Below are 17,001 nucleotides of genomic sequence, written 5' to 3' on the forward strand. Positions count from 1 at the left end.
ACAGGAAATCATTTTGTTTCCTCTCTGAAGATTATTGAAAACAGACACATTGTATGTTCAATGTCATTTTTCATTTTTTATAAATTTTAACATCTACCCTAAGATTTCCTTCGAAGCTTCAGTGCAAGTCACTGGTGTGCCCTACTTTAATCTTTGGAAAATGAACATAGAATAATAAAAATGGATTCATTTATACATAATTCAGTGAGTAGTTCATGACTGTCAACATGTGGTTTGATTCCCTGTGTCAGCTATTTTGTAAAATAGGTTTGTTATGACAGTTGTCACTGGTGTTACCGTCACTGGTGTTACAATCCTGATGGGTAACGGTACATGAAATCTTCAAATAAATGTACAAAAAAGGCAAAAAGCCATTTAGGTGTACCTTATGTATGTTCTTATAGCCAATTAGTACAGTAATAATGTCGTATAATTTTAAATCCTAAAAAAAGAAATTTATGTAGGAAAAATTTCCACCTGTCAAAAGTGGACGTTTTTGTAGAATGACCCGTATGTGTGTGTGCGCATGTATTCCTGTGTGTATTCGTGTGTGTGTGCGCGCGCGCGCGTGTTTATGTGTATTTGTGTGTGTGTGTAAAGAAGCAGTGTATGGTCCCTGGCTTACCAACTGGTTTGGCTGCAGTAAATGGGACTCATTGTGTCTGCCGTTACACACAGACGGCCAAGCACAGCAAGGTGTGTGTGTGTGTGCGCGTGTGTGTGTGCGCGTGCCCACACACAAAATAACCTATGAGAAAGTTATTCATTAGAACTGGGTTGTTTCATATTCTGGGGAATCTTCAGATGCATTTTTTCATCTGCTAACGCTGAGGAACCTCACATGTCTGTTTCTTTGTTTCTTTTTTATTGTGCTACCTTCCTTGTGCTCAAATCCTGCAATTACCGAGCTACTCGCATCGATTTTAAAACATATTTTTACATAGAGAGCAGTTGATGGTAGTTTAGCTGGTGAAGCTCCTCCTCCTTCTACTCATTCTCTCACTCTACCACAACCTCCTTCAAGCTCTGGGTGAAAGAGCTTGGGCTTGTGGGGCACCTCAGTTGTGTAATGCTCTGCCTGAAACTGTTTACATTTTTGTTTTTAAAAGATTACTTGTTATTTTTAAATTGGCCTTTATCAATGTTATGTATTATTATTGGTGGTTTATAGTGCTTTGGGTTTATGAAAAGTGCAGCATACACTACCGTTCAAAAGTTTGGGGTCACTTAGAAATGTTATTATTTTTGAAAGAAAAGCAGTTTTTTTTTTCCAATTTAGCTAACATTAAATGCATCAAAAATACACTCTATACACTATTAATGTGGTAAATGACTATTCTAGCTGTAAACGTCTGGTTTTTAATGCAATATCTACATAGATGTATGGAGACCCATTTCCAACAACCATCACTCCAGTGTTCTAATGGTACATTGTGTTTGCTAACTGTGTAAGGAGGCTATTGGATATTTAGAAAACCCTTGTGCAAGTAGGTTAGCACAGCTGAAAACAGTTTTGTTGATTAGAGAAGCTATAAAACTGACCTTCCTTTGAGCTAGTTGAGAATCTGGAGCATTACATTTGTTGGTTCGATTAAACTCACAAAATGGCCAGAAAAAGACAACTTTCAATTGAAACTCGACAGTCTATTCTTGTTCTGAGAAATTAAGGCTATTCCATGCGAGACATTGCCAAGAAACTGAAGATTTCCTACAATGGTGTGTACTACTCCCTTCAGAGGAGAGCACAGACAGGCTCTAACCAGTCAGAGCTGGGCGATATGGCCCCCCAAAAAAATCTTCGATTAATTTTTTTAAATCAGATTTTCGATTTTAATAGATTTATTTTCCTCTACTAAAAAACTACAGATGATAAAGGAATGGTTAAAAAAAAGTTTTAATTAATTTTTCACTTAAATTTCCCCTTTAGGGTTAAAGTGCAACCAGAAACAAGCAAAAAACAATTGTAAACAAGTGGGAACATCCAGTAAATTTTAGAAGGCTTTCTCCAACATAGTTTAAGCCAGTGGTTTCCAAACTTTTTCTGCCGTGCCCCCCTTTAGTAGATGAGAATATTTTTGCGCTCCCCCTACAAACTCAAACGGGGGGGGGGGGGGGGGGGTCACTGCAGTGTTCTCCAAAACGATAGGTGGCGATAGGGGGCAGTAGAGAATAAAAAACCCCTGCAAAACCGGTGAAAGAACATTTTTACCTGACTGTACACCGGGCATCAAAATAAATAAATATATACACACACTATATATATATATATATATATATATATATATATATATATATATATATATATATATACACACATAGATCTATATATACATAGATCTATATAGATAGAAATATACATCTATATACATCTATGAACCTGCGCGAATGGTGGAGGCGTTTATACTAGCCGCGTCACATTCTTTGTAGTTTTGTCCGAAACGATATGTGGTAATATAAAGAAACACCCCTCAAAAACAGGGGAATGAACCTGACAAATTTTAATGTTGCATTGTGTTTCAGGTTTGAAAAGTGCTGGAATTTAGGCTAAAGTACTTGAAAATGCTTGAAATTGTAACTACTTCGTTTCAGAACAAATATCTATCTGACTGAACAGTTCTCCTGTATTACGTTAACAAATACGAGCCTCTTGTAATTCCAGGACGAAACATGAGAGAACGTGAAGACGTTAAGATTGGGCGTTTTGAAAATAAACAACCATTTAATAATGTGATTTAAAAAGCGAATTATTTCGAATTATTTCGAGTATATGTATAAATATTTAACTTAATTAGGTTTATTGTGCTGGGAAATATTGAACTGGACCTTGAAAGTGATGTACAAGTGCTTGAATTCCACCTTGTAAAGGTGTATGAACCCTGCAAACATGACTTTGTTCATTGCGCTGAGACGCGGCACGCGAAGTTACAAAATTGGACAGGTGCACGACCTCGCGAACCGACAGGACGGAGCCACAGCGATTACGTCATTTTCGCCGCGCGGACCCTCGCGCCGCTCGCGACGCGTCAAGTCGCGACACAACCTTCCAAGCTTGTTTTACTTTCAAGCTCTGCGCCCCCCTGCAGTAGTTCCGCGCCCCCCACTTTGGGAACCACTGGTTTAAACACTGACACAATGCACCCTCAAACTTAAAATAAATAAATAAACACACCCTCAAAAAATAAATTGATATAATTTGGTGTCCTTTTTAATAAAATGGAAAACAAATACAATTTAACAGTTGTTGCATGTTGCGTACTGACAGTCACGCTGTCTACATTCTGATTAAGAACAGGGCTGCCCTCACTTTAGCCTAAATTCCAGCACTTTTCAAACCTGGAACACAAAGCAACATTAAACTTTGTCAGGTAAATGTTCCTTCCCCTGTTTTTGAGGGGTGTTTCTTTATACTATCACATATCGTTTCAGACGTATAAACGGTTCTGCCGTTCGCGCAGATTCGCGCGAGGTGTGCGGAGCCGCGCGCTACGGTCAATCGCGAAAGTATAATCTATTGAAGCGGGTTCGGTAACCGAGGCAGAAACTGCTTAATCCAAAATATCCTGCGGAGGGAAACTTTATTCACAACGCAACTGAACAATAGTACTCTTCGCTCTCTCCCTCTATCGGTTTCAAACACCTTACAGCGAGAACTTGTTTGGTCTACGTCTGACGCCGCAAAACCGAACCAACTCCAGATCACGGAGCTAGTTGCTCTTTTCTTGGGCACAAGCTCCGCCGTCATGTTTGTGTGTGTGTGTGTGTGTGTGTGTGTGTGTGTTGAGGGTGGATGGGTGGGAGGTGCTAAACTCACTGAACTACGGGAGCACACAGTGCAGCGTCGGCGGTGAAAATTAAAACTCAGAAAATCGATTTTCATAAAAACACATCGTCCTTAAATGTAAATTCGAATTAATAGATAATATCGATTAATCGCCCAGCTCTAACCAGAGTAGAAGGAGAAGTGGAAGGCCCCGCTGCACAACTGAGCAAGAAGACAAGTACATTAGAGTCTCCAGTTTGAGAAATCGACGCCTCACAGGTCCTTAACTGGCAGCTTCATTAAATAGTACCCGCAAAACGCCAGTGTCAACGTCTACAGTGAAGAGGCGACTCCGGGATGCTGACCTTCAGGGCAGAGTGGCAAAGAAAAAGCCATATCTGGCTAATAAAAGAAAAAGATTAATATGGACAAAAGAACACAGACATTGGACAGAGGAAGATTGGAAAAAAGTGTTATGGACAGATGAATCAAAGTTTGAGGTGTTTGGATCACACAGACGAACATTTGTGAGACGCAGCAACTGAAAAGATGCTGGAAGAGTGCGTGACACCATCTGTCAAACATGGTGGAGGTAATGTGATGGTCTGGGGTTGCTTTGGTGCTGGTAAAGTGGGAGATTTGAACAAGGTAAAAGGGATTTTGAATAAGGAAGGCTATCACTCCATTTTGCAACACCATGCCATACCCTGTGGACAGCACTTGATTGGAGCCAATTTCATCCTGCAACAGGACAATGACCCAAAGCACACCTCCAAATTATGCACAAACTATTTAGAGAAGAAGCAGGCAGCTGGTGTTTTATCGGTTATGGAGTGGCCAGTGCAGTCACCAGATCTCAACCCCTGTTGTGGGAGCAGCTTGACCGTATGGTACGAAAAAAGTGCCCATTAACCCAATCAAACTTGTGGGAGCGGCTTCTGGAAGCATGGGGTGAAATTTCTCCAGATTACCTCAGCAAATTAACAGCTAGAATGCCAAAGGTCTGCAATGCTGTAATTGCTGCTAAGGGAGAATTCTTTGACGAAAGCAAAGTTTAAAGTAGAAAATTATTTCAAATAAAAAAAAAACATTATTTCTACCTTGTCAATGTGTGGACTTCTATTCATTTTGCAACTCATTTGATAAATAAAAGTATGAAATTTCAGGGCAAAACACAAAATTGTCTAGGTGACCCCAAACTTTTGAACAGTAGTGTATATTGAATTATTATAGTTGTCATCATACCATCTGCATTTGTGCTAGACTGTGTCGGTATTAGTTTGTAAAAGGTAGTGTGTGTGTGTGTGTGTGTGTGTGTGTGTGTGTGTAAAGGAGCTTTATTTGTATGGTGCGTCTTCCATCTGGACAGGTCCTGGTTATCCAGGGTTCCCATTTTGTTGTGACACTCAATAGGCATCAGCTGTCACTATGAAGGCTGCCACACAGCCAGCTGCCTCTCTACACTGAAGGTAGAGCTGGGCGATTAATCGATATTATCTATTAATTCGAATTTACAGTTAAGGACGATGTGTTTTTAAGAAAATCGATTTTCTGAGATTTAATTTTCACCACCGACGCTGCACTGTGGGCTCCCGTAGTTCAGTGAGTTTAGCACCTCCCACCCATCCACCCTCAAAACACACACACACAAACATGACGGCGGAACTTGTGTCCAAGAAAAGAGCAACTAGCTCCGTGATCTGGAGTTGGTTCGGTTTTGCGGCGTCAGATGTAGACCAAACAAGTCCTCGCTGTAAGGTGTTTGAAACCGATAGAGGGAGAGAGCGAAGAGTGCTATTCAGTTGCGCTGTCAATAAAGTTTCCCTCCGCGGGATATTTTGGATTAAGCAGTTTCTGCCTCGGTCACCGAACCCGCTTCAATGGATTATACTTTCGCGAGTGACCGTAGCGCGCGGCTCCGGGCACCTCGCGAGTGTGTAAAATGGAGACAAATTAAGTATTATATCGCGATCCATTATTAGTGTTGACTTGTAACTCCTGCGGTAGCCCAACTCAAAAGTAGACCAAAAAACCGCACCCCGCGACCCCATAATTTTTACCCGCGGCTGGATTTTCCAAACAAGCCCAATTTGGCGTGAAAACGCGAACCTGGCAACTATTGTAGTATAAAGTATAAACTGTGGTAGTATAAAGAAACAGTGGAAGGAACATTTACCTGACGAATTTTAATGTTACATTGTGTTTCAGGTTTGAAAAGTGCTGGAATTTAGGCTAAAGTGAGGGGAGCCCTGTTCTTAATCAGAATGTAGACAGCGTGACTGTCAGTACAACATGCAAGAATTGTTCAATTGTATTTGTTTTCCATTTTATTAAAGGGCACCAAATTATTTATATCTATTTATTTTTTGAGGGTGTGTTTTATTTATTTATTTTAAGTTTGAGGTTGCATTGTGTCAATGCTTAAAGTATGTTGGAGAAAACCTTCTAAAAGTTACTGAATGTTCTCACTTGTTTACAATTTGTTTCTGCTTGCACTTTAACCCCAAAGGGGAAATTTAAGTGAAAAATAAATTAAAACTTTTTTTTACCATTCCTTTATCATCTGTAGTTTTTTAGTAGAGGAAAATAAATCTATTAAAATCGAAAATCGGATTTAAAAAAAATTAATCGAAGATTTTTTTGGAGGGCCATATCGCCCAGCTCTAACTGAAGGTTCAGGTCACCAACACAAGGCCTGTTTTTTCATGCTACTGCCAATTAGACACTTCCTATGCTCGAACCATCAAATTTTAGATGTTTTAAAAAATGTTTTTATGTATCTTATTTTTTTTATTAATGTATGTAATGTTTATTTCAATGTTTTAACACACTCAGAGTTCAGGCCACAATATTTTTGTCTTTCACAATGGTTAATGTGATAGATTAGGTGATCGTAGTACTTAAATTCTTGCTGTGTCTTGGTCAGGAAACTGGCAGCACCGGTCATGTCCTTGTTCATAGGGTTCATAGGTCATTGCGGGGGAGGGTCATTCATGGCTACAGAAGCATGATGTACAATGCTCATTGTTTTGTGTTTGAAAAGTCTGGACCCATATGATTGTAACTGCTTTGTGACAACATGCGTTGTAAAAACATGTTGTATATAAATACATTTGACTTTGACTATAGCTGAAATCAACAGCAACACGGCAGTCTGACCACCGAACTAAACTGCAGCTTTCAGGCCCAGCTCTGGAGACACAGAGTTGGGTGTTTTGAGCAGATTGTGTACTAGATGTGAAACACACTGAGCTCTTCACATAACACACATTCGCGCACACACATGCATACTCAAACACTCTTTCTCTCACTTTCCCCCTCTCCTTTTTCTCTCTCTCTCTCTCAGGTTCAGTACACTCTACGCCTTCTATTGGGGCTGCACTTTTCAGTACTGCGCTGTTGTCCACAGTGTATGTGGGTGGTTTGTGGTTTTTCTTGTTTGGTATAATTAATATACAAGTTGGTTTTATTTTTATTAACCTTACACCAGCACAGATGATTCCATGTGCTGCTTTCAGTTCTGCACTGGTCATCGTTACTGTCCAGATTGGTGGTCACCAATCACCGGGCTGCAGACCGCTACTGGTCCCTGGGTCATTTGGTACCGGGCCACACAGAAAAATATATTTGAATTTTATCGGCGATCAGAGTCTGAGTGATGTTTTATTTTGAAAATAAAATTATATCCGTTGGTGCGTCTGGTGAGTTTTGTTTTTATGTGGTTTATATTTGTTTTTATGCCAGTCTTACCATTTTATTTTGTCGTATTTACCCCCCACACTTTAAAGGCCGGTCCATGAAAATGTTGTCTGACGTAACCAGTCCGTGGCGCAAAAAAGGTTGGTCCCGATCTTTAATGCACAAAATGAATATTCTGTAGCAGTGAGACCAGAAACTGTGTTCCCACCAGACCTGATCTCTATTATTCCTTCACATATACTTAACACAATACTAAAAGTTATATTTAAATTTGTGAGGAAGTGCAGGTGTTTATTAATGCGGATATCAAAAATACTCAAGATCCATATCTTACCATCTCTGAATGTGTCCTGGGGTTGTTTTATACCTGACTTTTCATGTGATCAGATCCGAACGTGATCCAGTCACAGAAACATTGTGTTAATGATGTAAACAATTTATACTTAATTAATATTTATCCCTGGTGTTTAATTTTTACTAATGGAATCCACCCTTTAATTCCATTTACTTGGTGTTTGTGGGAATCCTTGTGAATAAGAAATTGATTTCATAATATTAAATTAATGCTGCAGGGTGTCCAGTAATGTCTAGTGCGTCAGGTCCTTCACTATTGGTCTGAAATACGAGTGGCATAAAGTTAAATTCTTACATTAATTTCCCATGGAAATGAGTCATTAGTCCAAAGGGGTTTGTTTGTTTGTTTGTTTGTTTGGGGTTTTGTTTTTCATTCTTTGATATTTTTCCCCTGCTTTCCTGCTTCTTCTCAGGCAAGTTTGAGATATGAGATTGTCTTGGAGCGTTTGTACTGAATATAGTCTTTCATTGGTTTCTTTTATTGACGTTCATCAACCATTAGACTGGTCAGAGTCTTCTCGTTTGTTTGTAGGTTAGCTTTATAATCTAGGGATTTATCTTTGCCTTGCCTGTGGAGGCTGGAGTGAGCTCGTGTTTGCTCATGTGGCCTTGTTGAGGACACTCATATTCACTTGAGTGCTCACAAGATTCTCTGTGTCTCTTCGGTCCTGAGTCCTGAGTCCTGCTCGTGTTTGAGTTCTCTTCACCATGTCAATGGATATGTCATTTGCAGCAGTTCTCAGCATTCTGAGTCTTGTGTGAGTCCTCTTCATTGGCTCCACGGCCACATCACATGACGCACATCCTGTTTGACTGCCACCGAAGAGTTTGGCTCTGTTGTCAGCATGAGGCTGTCTGTGTGAGCAAGTGTGTCTGAAAGAGAGCAAGACTGCGTCTATGTGTGTGTGTGTGTGTGTTGTGTTGATGTGTGTGTGTGTGTTGTGTTGATGTGTGTGTGTGTGTGTTGTGTTGATGTGTTGTGTATGTGTGTGTGTTGTGTTGATGTGTGTGTGTGTGTTGCCGTAGCCAGAATGTTCAGAATGCTCCCGTCCAACAAACGAGCTCTTTGAAATCGCTGGGCTCCTTGGCGGACCCAATGTCATGTTCAGCCTGTCTGCACCTTAAGCAGGCGGAACTGGGCCTCCTGTGTGGCGGGTCGACCGGCCACAGCAGTTCTGAGGAGAGGACGTTCCTCCCCCTCATTTCGTGCTCCGTGGATGTCTGGTGATGATCACGAGGCCACCATGCCAGAAAAGGCCCCTGGGCTGAATCATAATGGTTGTTTTGTTTAGCTCCTCATCTTGCCTGGGTCATGGTAGAGCACAGAAGGATATGTGGTCCATTCTGAAATTAATGGCTGATTTGCAATGCTGTGCTTGAACTGTCTAGTGCATATATATGTATGTGTGTGTGTGGGTGGGTGTGGGTGTGTGTATATATGTAAATGTATGTATTAGAGGTGTGCCAAAAAATCGATTCATATATCAAAAATCGATTCTCATTTACTACGATTCAGAATCGATTTTAAATGTCCCAAAATCGATTCTAAGTCGTGGTGAAGTCTCGCGTTACGTAATTACAAAATTACGCTAGACTTTACGCAGCAGATTCTGGGACATACTCATGTGCGGAAAAGGTTCAAAACAGATGGAGGAAAGAGATATTCAACCTGTCCGGTCTTCATTTAAGGCAAAAATATAGGTTCATTTTGGTTTTTACCGAATGCCAGGGAAGACCGAACTTGACACAATGTAGCTTGTGTGGAAGGCTTGTGTAACGCGGTGAGCACGGGAGCGTTAATATAGAGAAGGGTGAGAAATAATATAGAGAAGGGTAGACCCAAGTGAAATATTATAGAGAAGACGTGGCGAGTTTAAACTCCGCTGTTCACGGAGGTTCGTGCAAGGTGGGCGGAGTCGCGCTACGGTCACTAGTGAAAGTATAAACCAGGCTTTACAAGAAGCACTGCAAATTGTGTCAGCTGAAGCAAGTTACAAACTGCCGTCCAGAAAGACAATGTCGAAGAAAATCCAGCAGATGTATGACGAGGAAAGGGAAGTAAAACAGGTTATTGTGAAGAGTGCCACAAATGTGGCTCTGACTGGGGATCACTGAACCTCTGTTAGCAACAAGAATTATCTTGGTGTGACAGCTCATATTATAGATGATGAATGGAAGATCCAGTCATTTGCTTTGAGCATGCAGAAGACCACTTCTAGGCACCATGGAGATGCCTGTGACAGAGGCCTGGGAAATTAAAGAAAGTCTACCATCTAAAATGATATTAAAAAACATCTACTTCAGTTCTTCTTATTCTTCCAATATCCTGAGCAAAACTCATTTTTGGTCAGAATTTCCAGTGTTCTGAAAACTGTTTGCTCCGTTTTCTGCACTCTATTGGTCTGTGTAGTAGACTGGTGGAAAAATAAACAAGATGTTGAGGTTTATGATTATGTTCATTGATTCATTCATCATTCAAACTTAAATTAATATTTCTCATGTAAAATATTGAAATGCAACTAAAATGCGATTAATTTCGATTAATTCATTACAAAGTGTATAATTAATTCGATAAATGTTTTTAATCGCGTCCCACCCCTAATATAATATCGATTCACACATTAATAATATAACTAGGGTAGCATTCTTTCACTTACGCAACATTGCTAAAATTAGAAATTAGTGGTGGGCCGTTAACGGCGTTCGGTAATTTGATACTCTTATCGGGCAATATAAAAATTATCGCCGTTAATCTATTCTTAAAGTTGGGTTGGGAACTGGTTCAAAATGGGTAAGCAAACTATGATGACTTTCAACTTGATAGTTTAGCTCGGCTGTATTCCTAACCAAATTGCACAGTAGGGGCGAGAACGAGTTTTCAAACCTGTGAATTACAAATCGTTCGTGTGTTTACATGGATGCGGCCACGAAGTCGCCAGGTTTGCTTCATTGCTTCATTTTTAGGAACGTAAAGTGTTACCGGAGCGGAGCTCGGAGCGGTCGTTTTCTGCATGGTCCTAGCGCTAGATTCGTCGCTATTTAAATATTTCTTTTTAACCATTAAAACTGCAGAGGACCAAAACCGGATTTTGAAAAAGTCCCCCCCAAATTACGTCCGTGAGGTTAAATGTACTAAATGTTGGCTTACATTTCAAATATCATGTTTAGCTGAATAAACATGTTATCAACCCCTTTTAATGTACAGTATGTAGGCTTACAAATTCATGTTTAACTGAATAAACCGTTGAACACGAGTAGCCTACATTTTATTGAGCATGTTTTTTTTTCTTTAAGTATCAAAGTAGAACAGCTTCCTCAAGCAGTCATTGATGCATTTTGGAAACAGGAGATGAGCCCCTGGTCTAATGCACCCTCTGTATTAAGAAACCCTATCTCAAAAACTGACTTTTAGTCATTACTTGGGTAGCACGCATATGAGCCATTTTAATATAGATTAATCTAGATTAATCTAGATTAATTTCAGGATTTCAGTGAGATCTATCTAGATAAAAAATAATAATCTATGCCCACCCCTATTAGAAATATATTAAATACTAGTGATGCGGAAAAGCTAATCCATGCATTCATATCCTCTCGCCTAGATTATTGCGATAGTCTTCTAGCTGGATGTTCTGTTAAATCGATAAACTTCAGCTGGTTCAGAACGCAGCAGCGCGAGTTTTAACAAAAACTAAAAAATTTGATCACATTAGTCCTGTACTATTGTCATTACATTGGCTGCCAGTTGGATTCCGTATTGACTATAAAATACTTTTATTAACATATAAAACACTGCATGGCTTAGCTCCAGAGTATCTTAGTGAACTTATTGATTATTACAACCCAGCACGTTCACTTCGCTCGCAGGATGCAGGGTTATTAACTGTTCCTAGGATCAAAAAGATCACAGCAGGTGGAAGAGCCTTTTCTTTTAAAGCTCCACAACTGTGGAATAATCTTCCTGCCTCTATTCGGGACTCAGACACAGTCTCAATGTTTAAAACTCGACTAAAGACTTATCTGTTTAGTTTGGCCTTTGAATAATCTGTTACATATTTACCACATCACATATATTTCTTCTCCGAGGTTCACCTGGGGAGTAACACTGCAGTTGGAGCCTACAATACCAGTATCATCGCTCCGACACGGAATGAATACCTGGCGTTCATCATAAGACATTTACATTGACAATATCAACACCCAGAACTTTCATTCTAGTTACCTTATACTTGGCCTGATTGTGTGATTTATTTGTAACTTGTGTATTAGTCTGTATAATTTGTTTTTGTGTAATTTGTGTGTTAACGGGCCGCCCAATGGAGGATGGGTTCCCTTTTGAGTCTTGGTCCTCCCAAGGTTTCTTCCTATTCCCCACCATCTAGGGAGTTTTTCCTTGCCACTGTCGCCTTTGGCTTGCTCATTAGGGATTTGGACCCATAGTATTGTTAACCTTGTAAATCCTGTAAAGCGCTTTGTGACAACATATGTTGTGAAAAGCGCTATACAAGTATGTTTGATATATATATATATATATATATATATATATATATATATATATATATATATATATATATATATATATATTAGTGGTGGGCCGTTAACGGCATTAACGGCGGTTGTTAATTTGATAATCTTATCGGGTGATATAAAAATTATCGCCGTTAATCTATTCTTGAAGTTGGGTTGGGAACTGGGTCAAAATGGGTAAGCAAACTATGATGACTTTCAACTTGATAGTTTAGCTCGGCTGTATTCCTAACCAAATTGCACAGTAGGCGCGAGAACGAGTTTTCAAACCTGTGAATTACAAATCGTACGTGTGTTTACATGGATGCAGCCACGAAGTCGCCAGGTTTGCTTCATGGAAAATTCATTTTTAGGAACGTAAAGTGTTACCGGTCGTTTTCTCGAAGCGGTCGTTTTCTGCATGGTCCTAGCGCTAGATTCGTCGCTATTTAAATATTTCTTTTTAACCGTTAAAACTGCAGAGGACCAAAACCGGATTTTGAAAAAATGTCCCCCAAATTACGTCCGTGAGGTTAAATGTACTAAATGTTGGCTTACATATTCAAATATAGCTGAATAAACATGTTATCAACCCCTTTTAATGTACAGTATGTAGGCTTACAAATTCATGTTTAGCTGAATAAACCGTTGAACACGAGTAGCCTACATTTTATTGAGCATGTTTTTTTCTTACGAGTGAAACACACTGAGCTTTTCACATAACACACATTCGTGTTACGAGTGTTACGTTTGCCACCCCCGCTCAACAACTTGCGTTCGCCACCACCACCACCCCCCCCGCTCAACAACTTACGGTCGCCACCCCCCCCCCCCCCAACAACTTGTGTTCGCCACCCCCCCTGCTCAACAACTTGCGTTAGCCACCGCCCACCCCCTTCCCGCTCAACAACTTGCGTTAACCACCCCCCCGCTCAACAACTTACGTTAGCCACCCCCGCCGCACCGGACCCCAGGTCACAGGTATCTGCCAAAATTGGACCGCGGACAAATTTAGTTGAGTACCCCTGATTTTGAGAATCGTGACACCCGTAATATGTATGTATGTATATGCGCTCTGGCTTCAGTAAGATATTAAGGTGCGTGTGTGTGTGTGTGTGTGTGTGTGTGTGTGTGTGTGTGTGTGTGTGTGTGTGTGTGTGTGTGTGTGTGTGTGTGTGTGGTTATTTTCCAGCCTTTCTTCCGGCTCTCAAACCTGCGGAAGCTGGGTCTGAGTGACAACGAGATCCAGAGACTACCTCCTGAAGTAGCCAACTTCATGCAGCTGGTGGAACTGGATATCTCCAGGAATGGTACTGCTCACCTGTGTACACCTGCAGTAACACCCCTCTCACATTACTGCTCACCTGTGTACACCTGCAGTAACACCCCTCTCACACTACTGCTCACCTGTGTACACCTGCAGTAACACTACTCTGCGCTCATAACACTGGTTGTGTAAGCACTGTAGGTTTGGAGAGGTGTGTAACATGTATTTTCTAACAGAACCTAAAGTGGATGTGTCCACCACAGCCTGTACCAGGAGCCAGTACTGGACATGTCCACCTTGGTCTGTAACAGGCCTTTAGTGGGTGTGTCCACTGTAGTCTATAACAGGAACCTGTAGTGGGCATGTCCATCGTGCTCTCTAACAGAGCGACAGACCCCATAGACACCACACCAGGTTTACATGCCAAACTTTCTGTGCCGGACAACAGCTAGCATCAATCAATGAGCACATGATCCAAGCAGCTCCAGGACGGTCCTCCATATGCAATTATTGATATTCTCATTTAAGTCTGGCCCTTTGTTGAGCTTTATGTAATGGAGGTGTGCAGAGGGGCAGTGGGAAGAATCGGATCACATTCTGCTACTCTGCAGACAAAAGCATGGCGGAAGCAGGCCTCAGGGCTATATGTGCCTATATCATGAGGATTATACACACGTACAGAGTCAGTTCACTACTCGGCCCTCTTTAACATTCAGCTTCTGGTTTGGTTTGTGTGTTAAGAACATCCAGTGTTGGTGTTGAGAAACAGTGATGCTGATAGTGTTCTCATCAAGTGTGTTCTTGATAGTGTTCTCAAGATTATCGAGGGTGTTGGTGTTCTCAATCTTGATAGTGTTCTCAAGATTAGGGTTGTAACGGTATGATATTTTCACAGTATGATAACTGTCTCAGAAAATACCGTTACATATATTATTAAAAAATACACTGACCCTTAAAGAAATTACAACAAAAGGTTTTTTTTTGTTCAATGAACTATTTATTGTAAAAACCTGGAACTATTGTATACAAAATGTCTCCTTAAAAAAAAAAGCTCTACACCTGTTTATATAAATACTGCAAAATTAGAGAAACCTAAAGCATGGATTTCAGTACAATTATTTAAGTTTAAATTATTTAATATCTGATAAACGTAGCCTGGGTCAGTGTCTGATCAACAACTGTTGTAAACGTCCGTTTTACTGCCAAGTTGGAACATAACCAGATACTGCAGAAAGAGGATTTATTTCTGACATGATCCTCACAAAAGAGATTTCTATTTTAAGGCTTTCACACAGTCTGGTTCAAAAATAGAAATTCTATACCGGATCGGTCGAGGGCCGGGTTAACAACGACCGCCACTGGTGCTGTTGTCCAACAGGGCATTAGTGGAAATTGGACTACTGTTGGGACAAGGAGGAGGAGGAGAGGGGGAAGAGGGTTCTGAAGATGAAGGAGAGGAGGCAGAGCAGGAAGGTGGAGGTTAGAGTTGGTATGTTGAATGTGGGCTCTATGACAGGTAAAGGGAGAGAGCTAGCTGATGCGATGGAGAGGAGGAAGATAGATATACTGTGTGTACAGGAGACCAAGTGGAAGGGGAGCAAGGCCAGGAGCATTGGTGGTGGCTTCAAACTCTTCTATCATGGTGTAGACAGGAAGAGAAATGGAGTAGGGGTAATCCTGAAGGATGAGTTTAGTAAGAGTGTAGTGGAGGTAAAGAGAGTAAGTGACAGGGTGATCTGTGTAAAGTTAGAGATTGTAATGTAATGTAATGTGCCATATTTTGTCAATTGTGATTTTTACACCCCAATCGAAATTTGTCCTCCGCTTTTAACCCATCTGTGCAGTCAGAACACACAAACACACACACTAATGATTACTAGGGTGCTGTGGATCACACGTGCCCAGAGCGGTGGGCAGCCCTAGCCCGGCGCCCGGGGAGCAGTTGGGGTTAGGTACCTTGCTCAAGGGCACCTCAGTCATGGCCTGTCTGGGAATCGAACCCACAACCCTCCGGTCACAAGACCAGTTCCCTAACCGCCAGGCCATGACTGCCCCTGACTGCCCCTGACTGATTGATGGGGTGATGATGAATGTCATCAGTGCTTATGCTCCTCAGGTAGGTTGTGATTTGGAGGAGAAAGGGGAATTCTGGAGAGAGTTAGATGAAGTTGTTTTGCAGGTTCCTAAAGAAGAGAGAGTGGTTATTGGAGCAGATTTAAATGGACATGTTGGTGGAGGGAACAGTGGTGATGAGGAGGTGTTGGGTAGATATGGTGTTAAAGAAAGAATACGGAAGGACAAATGGTGGTAGATTTTGCTAAGAGGATAAAGATGGCTGTAGTTAACACTTACTTTAAGAAAAAGGAAGAGCACAGGGTAACGTATAAGAGTGGGGGAAGATGCACACAGGTCGACTATAGCCTCTGTAGGAGACAAAACCTGAAAGAGGTTAGTGATTGCAAGGTGTTACCCGGGGAGAGTGTAGCTAAACAGCATAGGATGGTGATATGTAGGATGGTTTTGGAGGTGAAGAAGAGGAAGAGAGTGAGAGCGGAACCTAAGATCAGGTGGTGGAAGTTAAAGGATGAGGACTGTGTGTAAAATTCAGGGATGAGGTGAGGCAGGTACTGGGTAATGGTGGTGGTGTTCTGGATACCTGGGATGAGACTTCAAATGCAGTGAGGGATGTGGCTAGGAAGGTACTTGGTGTGACCTCAGGACAGAGGAAGATAGACAAGGAGTCCTGGTGGTGGAATGAGGAAGTTCAGGAAAGTTTGAGAGGAAAGCAGATGGCTAAAAAGAATTGGGATTTTCAGCGAGATGAAGAAAGTACACAGAGGTACAAGGAGATGTGTCGTAAGGCAAAGAGAGCAGTGGCAGACGCTAAAGAGAAGGCATATAGCAAGCTGTATGAGAAGTTGGACACTAAGGAAGGGGAAAAGGATCTGTACAGATTGGCCAGACAGAGAAACCGTGATGGGCAAGATGTGCAGCAGGTTAGGATGATAAAGGATAAAGGTGGAAATGTGTTGTCTGGTGAGGAGAGTGTCTTGGGAAGGTGGAAGGGGTATTTTGAGGAACTGTTGAATCAAGAGAATGAAAGGGAAAGAAGGTTAGACGAGGTAGAGGTTGTGAATCAGGAAGTGCCTCAGGTGAGCAAGGAGGAAGTAAGGGCTGCAATTCAGAGAATGAAGTGTGGTAAGGCAGTTGGACCAGATGATATTCCAGTGGAGGCATGGAAATGTTTGGGAGAGACAGCAGTGGAGTTTTTGACTGGGTTATTTAACAGAATCTTGGAAGGTTAGACGATGCCTGAGGAGTGGAGACGAAGCATAATGGTGCAGATTTTCAAGAATAAGGGCGACGTTCAGAGCTGTAGTAATTACAGGGGAATAAAGTTGATCAGTCACAGCCT

At 41.3% G+C, this 17,001-nt stretch overlaps 1 protein-coding gene and 1 pseudogene across 24 annotated transcripts in view; both read left to right on the forward strand.

The window, feature by feature from the left end:
- Positions 1-17,001, forward strand: part of scrib (scribble planar cell polarity protein) — a 119,568-nt gene that overhangs the window by 28,047 nt on the left and 74,520 nt on the right. For all 24 annotated transcript variants that reach the window (XM_076984794.1, XM_076984797.1, XM_076984783.1 and 21 more), the window contains exon 2: positions 13,512-13,629. In XM_076984794.1, coding sequence (XP_076840909.1) covers positions 13,512-13,629 — 118 coding nt within the window. The remainder of the gene's footprint in view (positions 1-13,511; positions 13,630-17,001) is intronic.
- LOC143485347 (uncharacterized) lies at positions 1,605-4,793 on the forward strand (annotated as a pseudogene).

The sequence above is a fragment of the Brachyhypopomus gauderio genome, unplaced genomic scaffold (assembly GCF_052324685.1).
Source record: "Brachyhypopomus gauderio isolate BG-103 unplaced genomic scaffold, BGAUD_0.2 sc34, whole genome shotgun sequence".
NCBI lineage: Eukaryota > Metazoa > Chordata > Actinopteri > Gymnotiformes > Hypopomidae > Brachyhypopomus > Brachyhypopomus gauderio.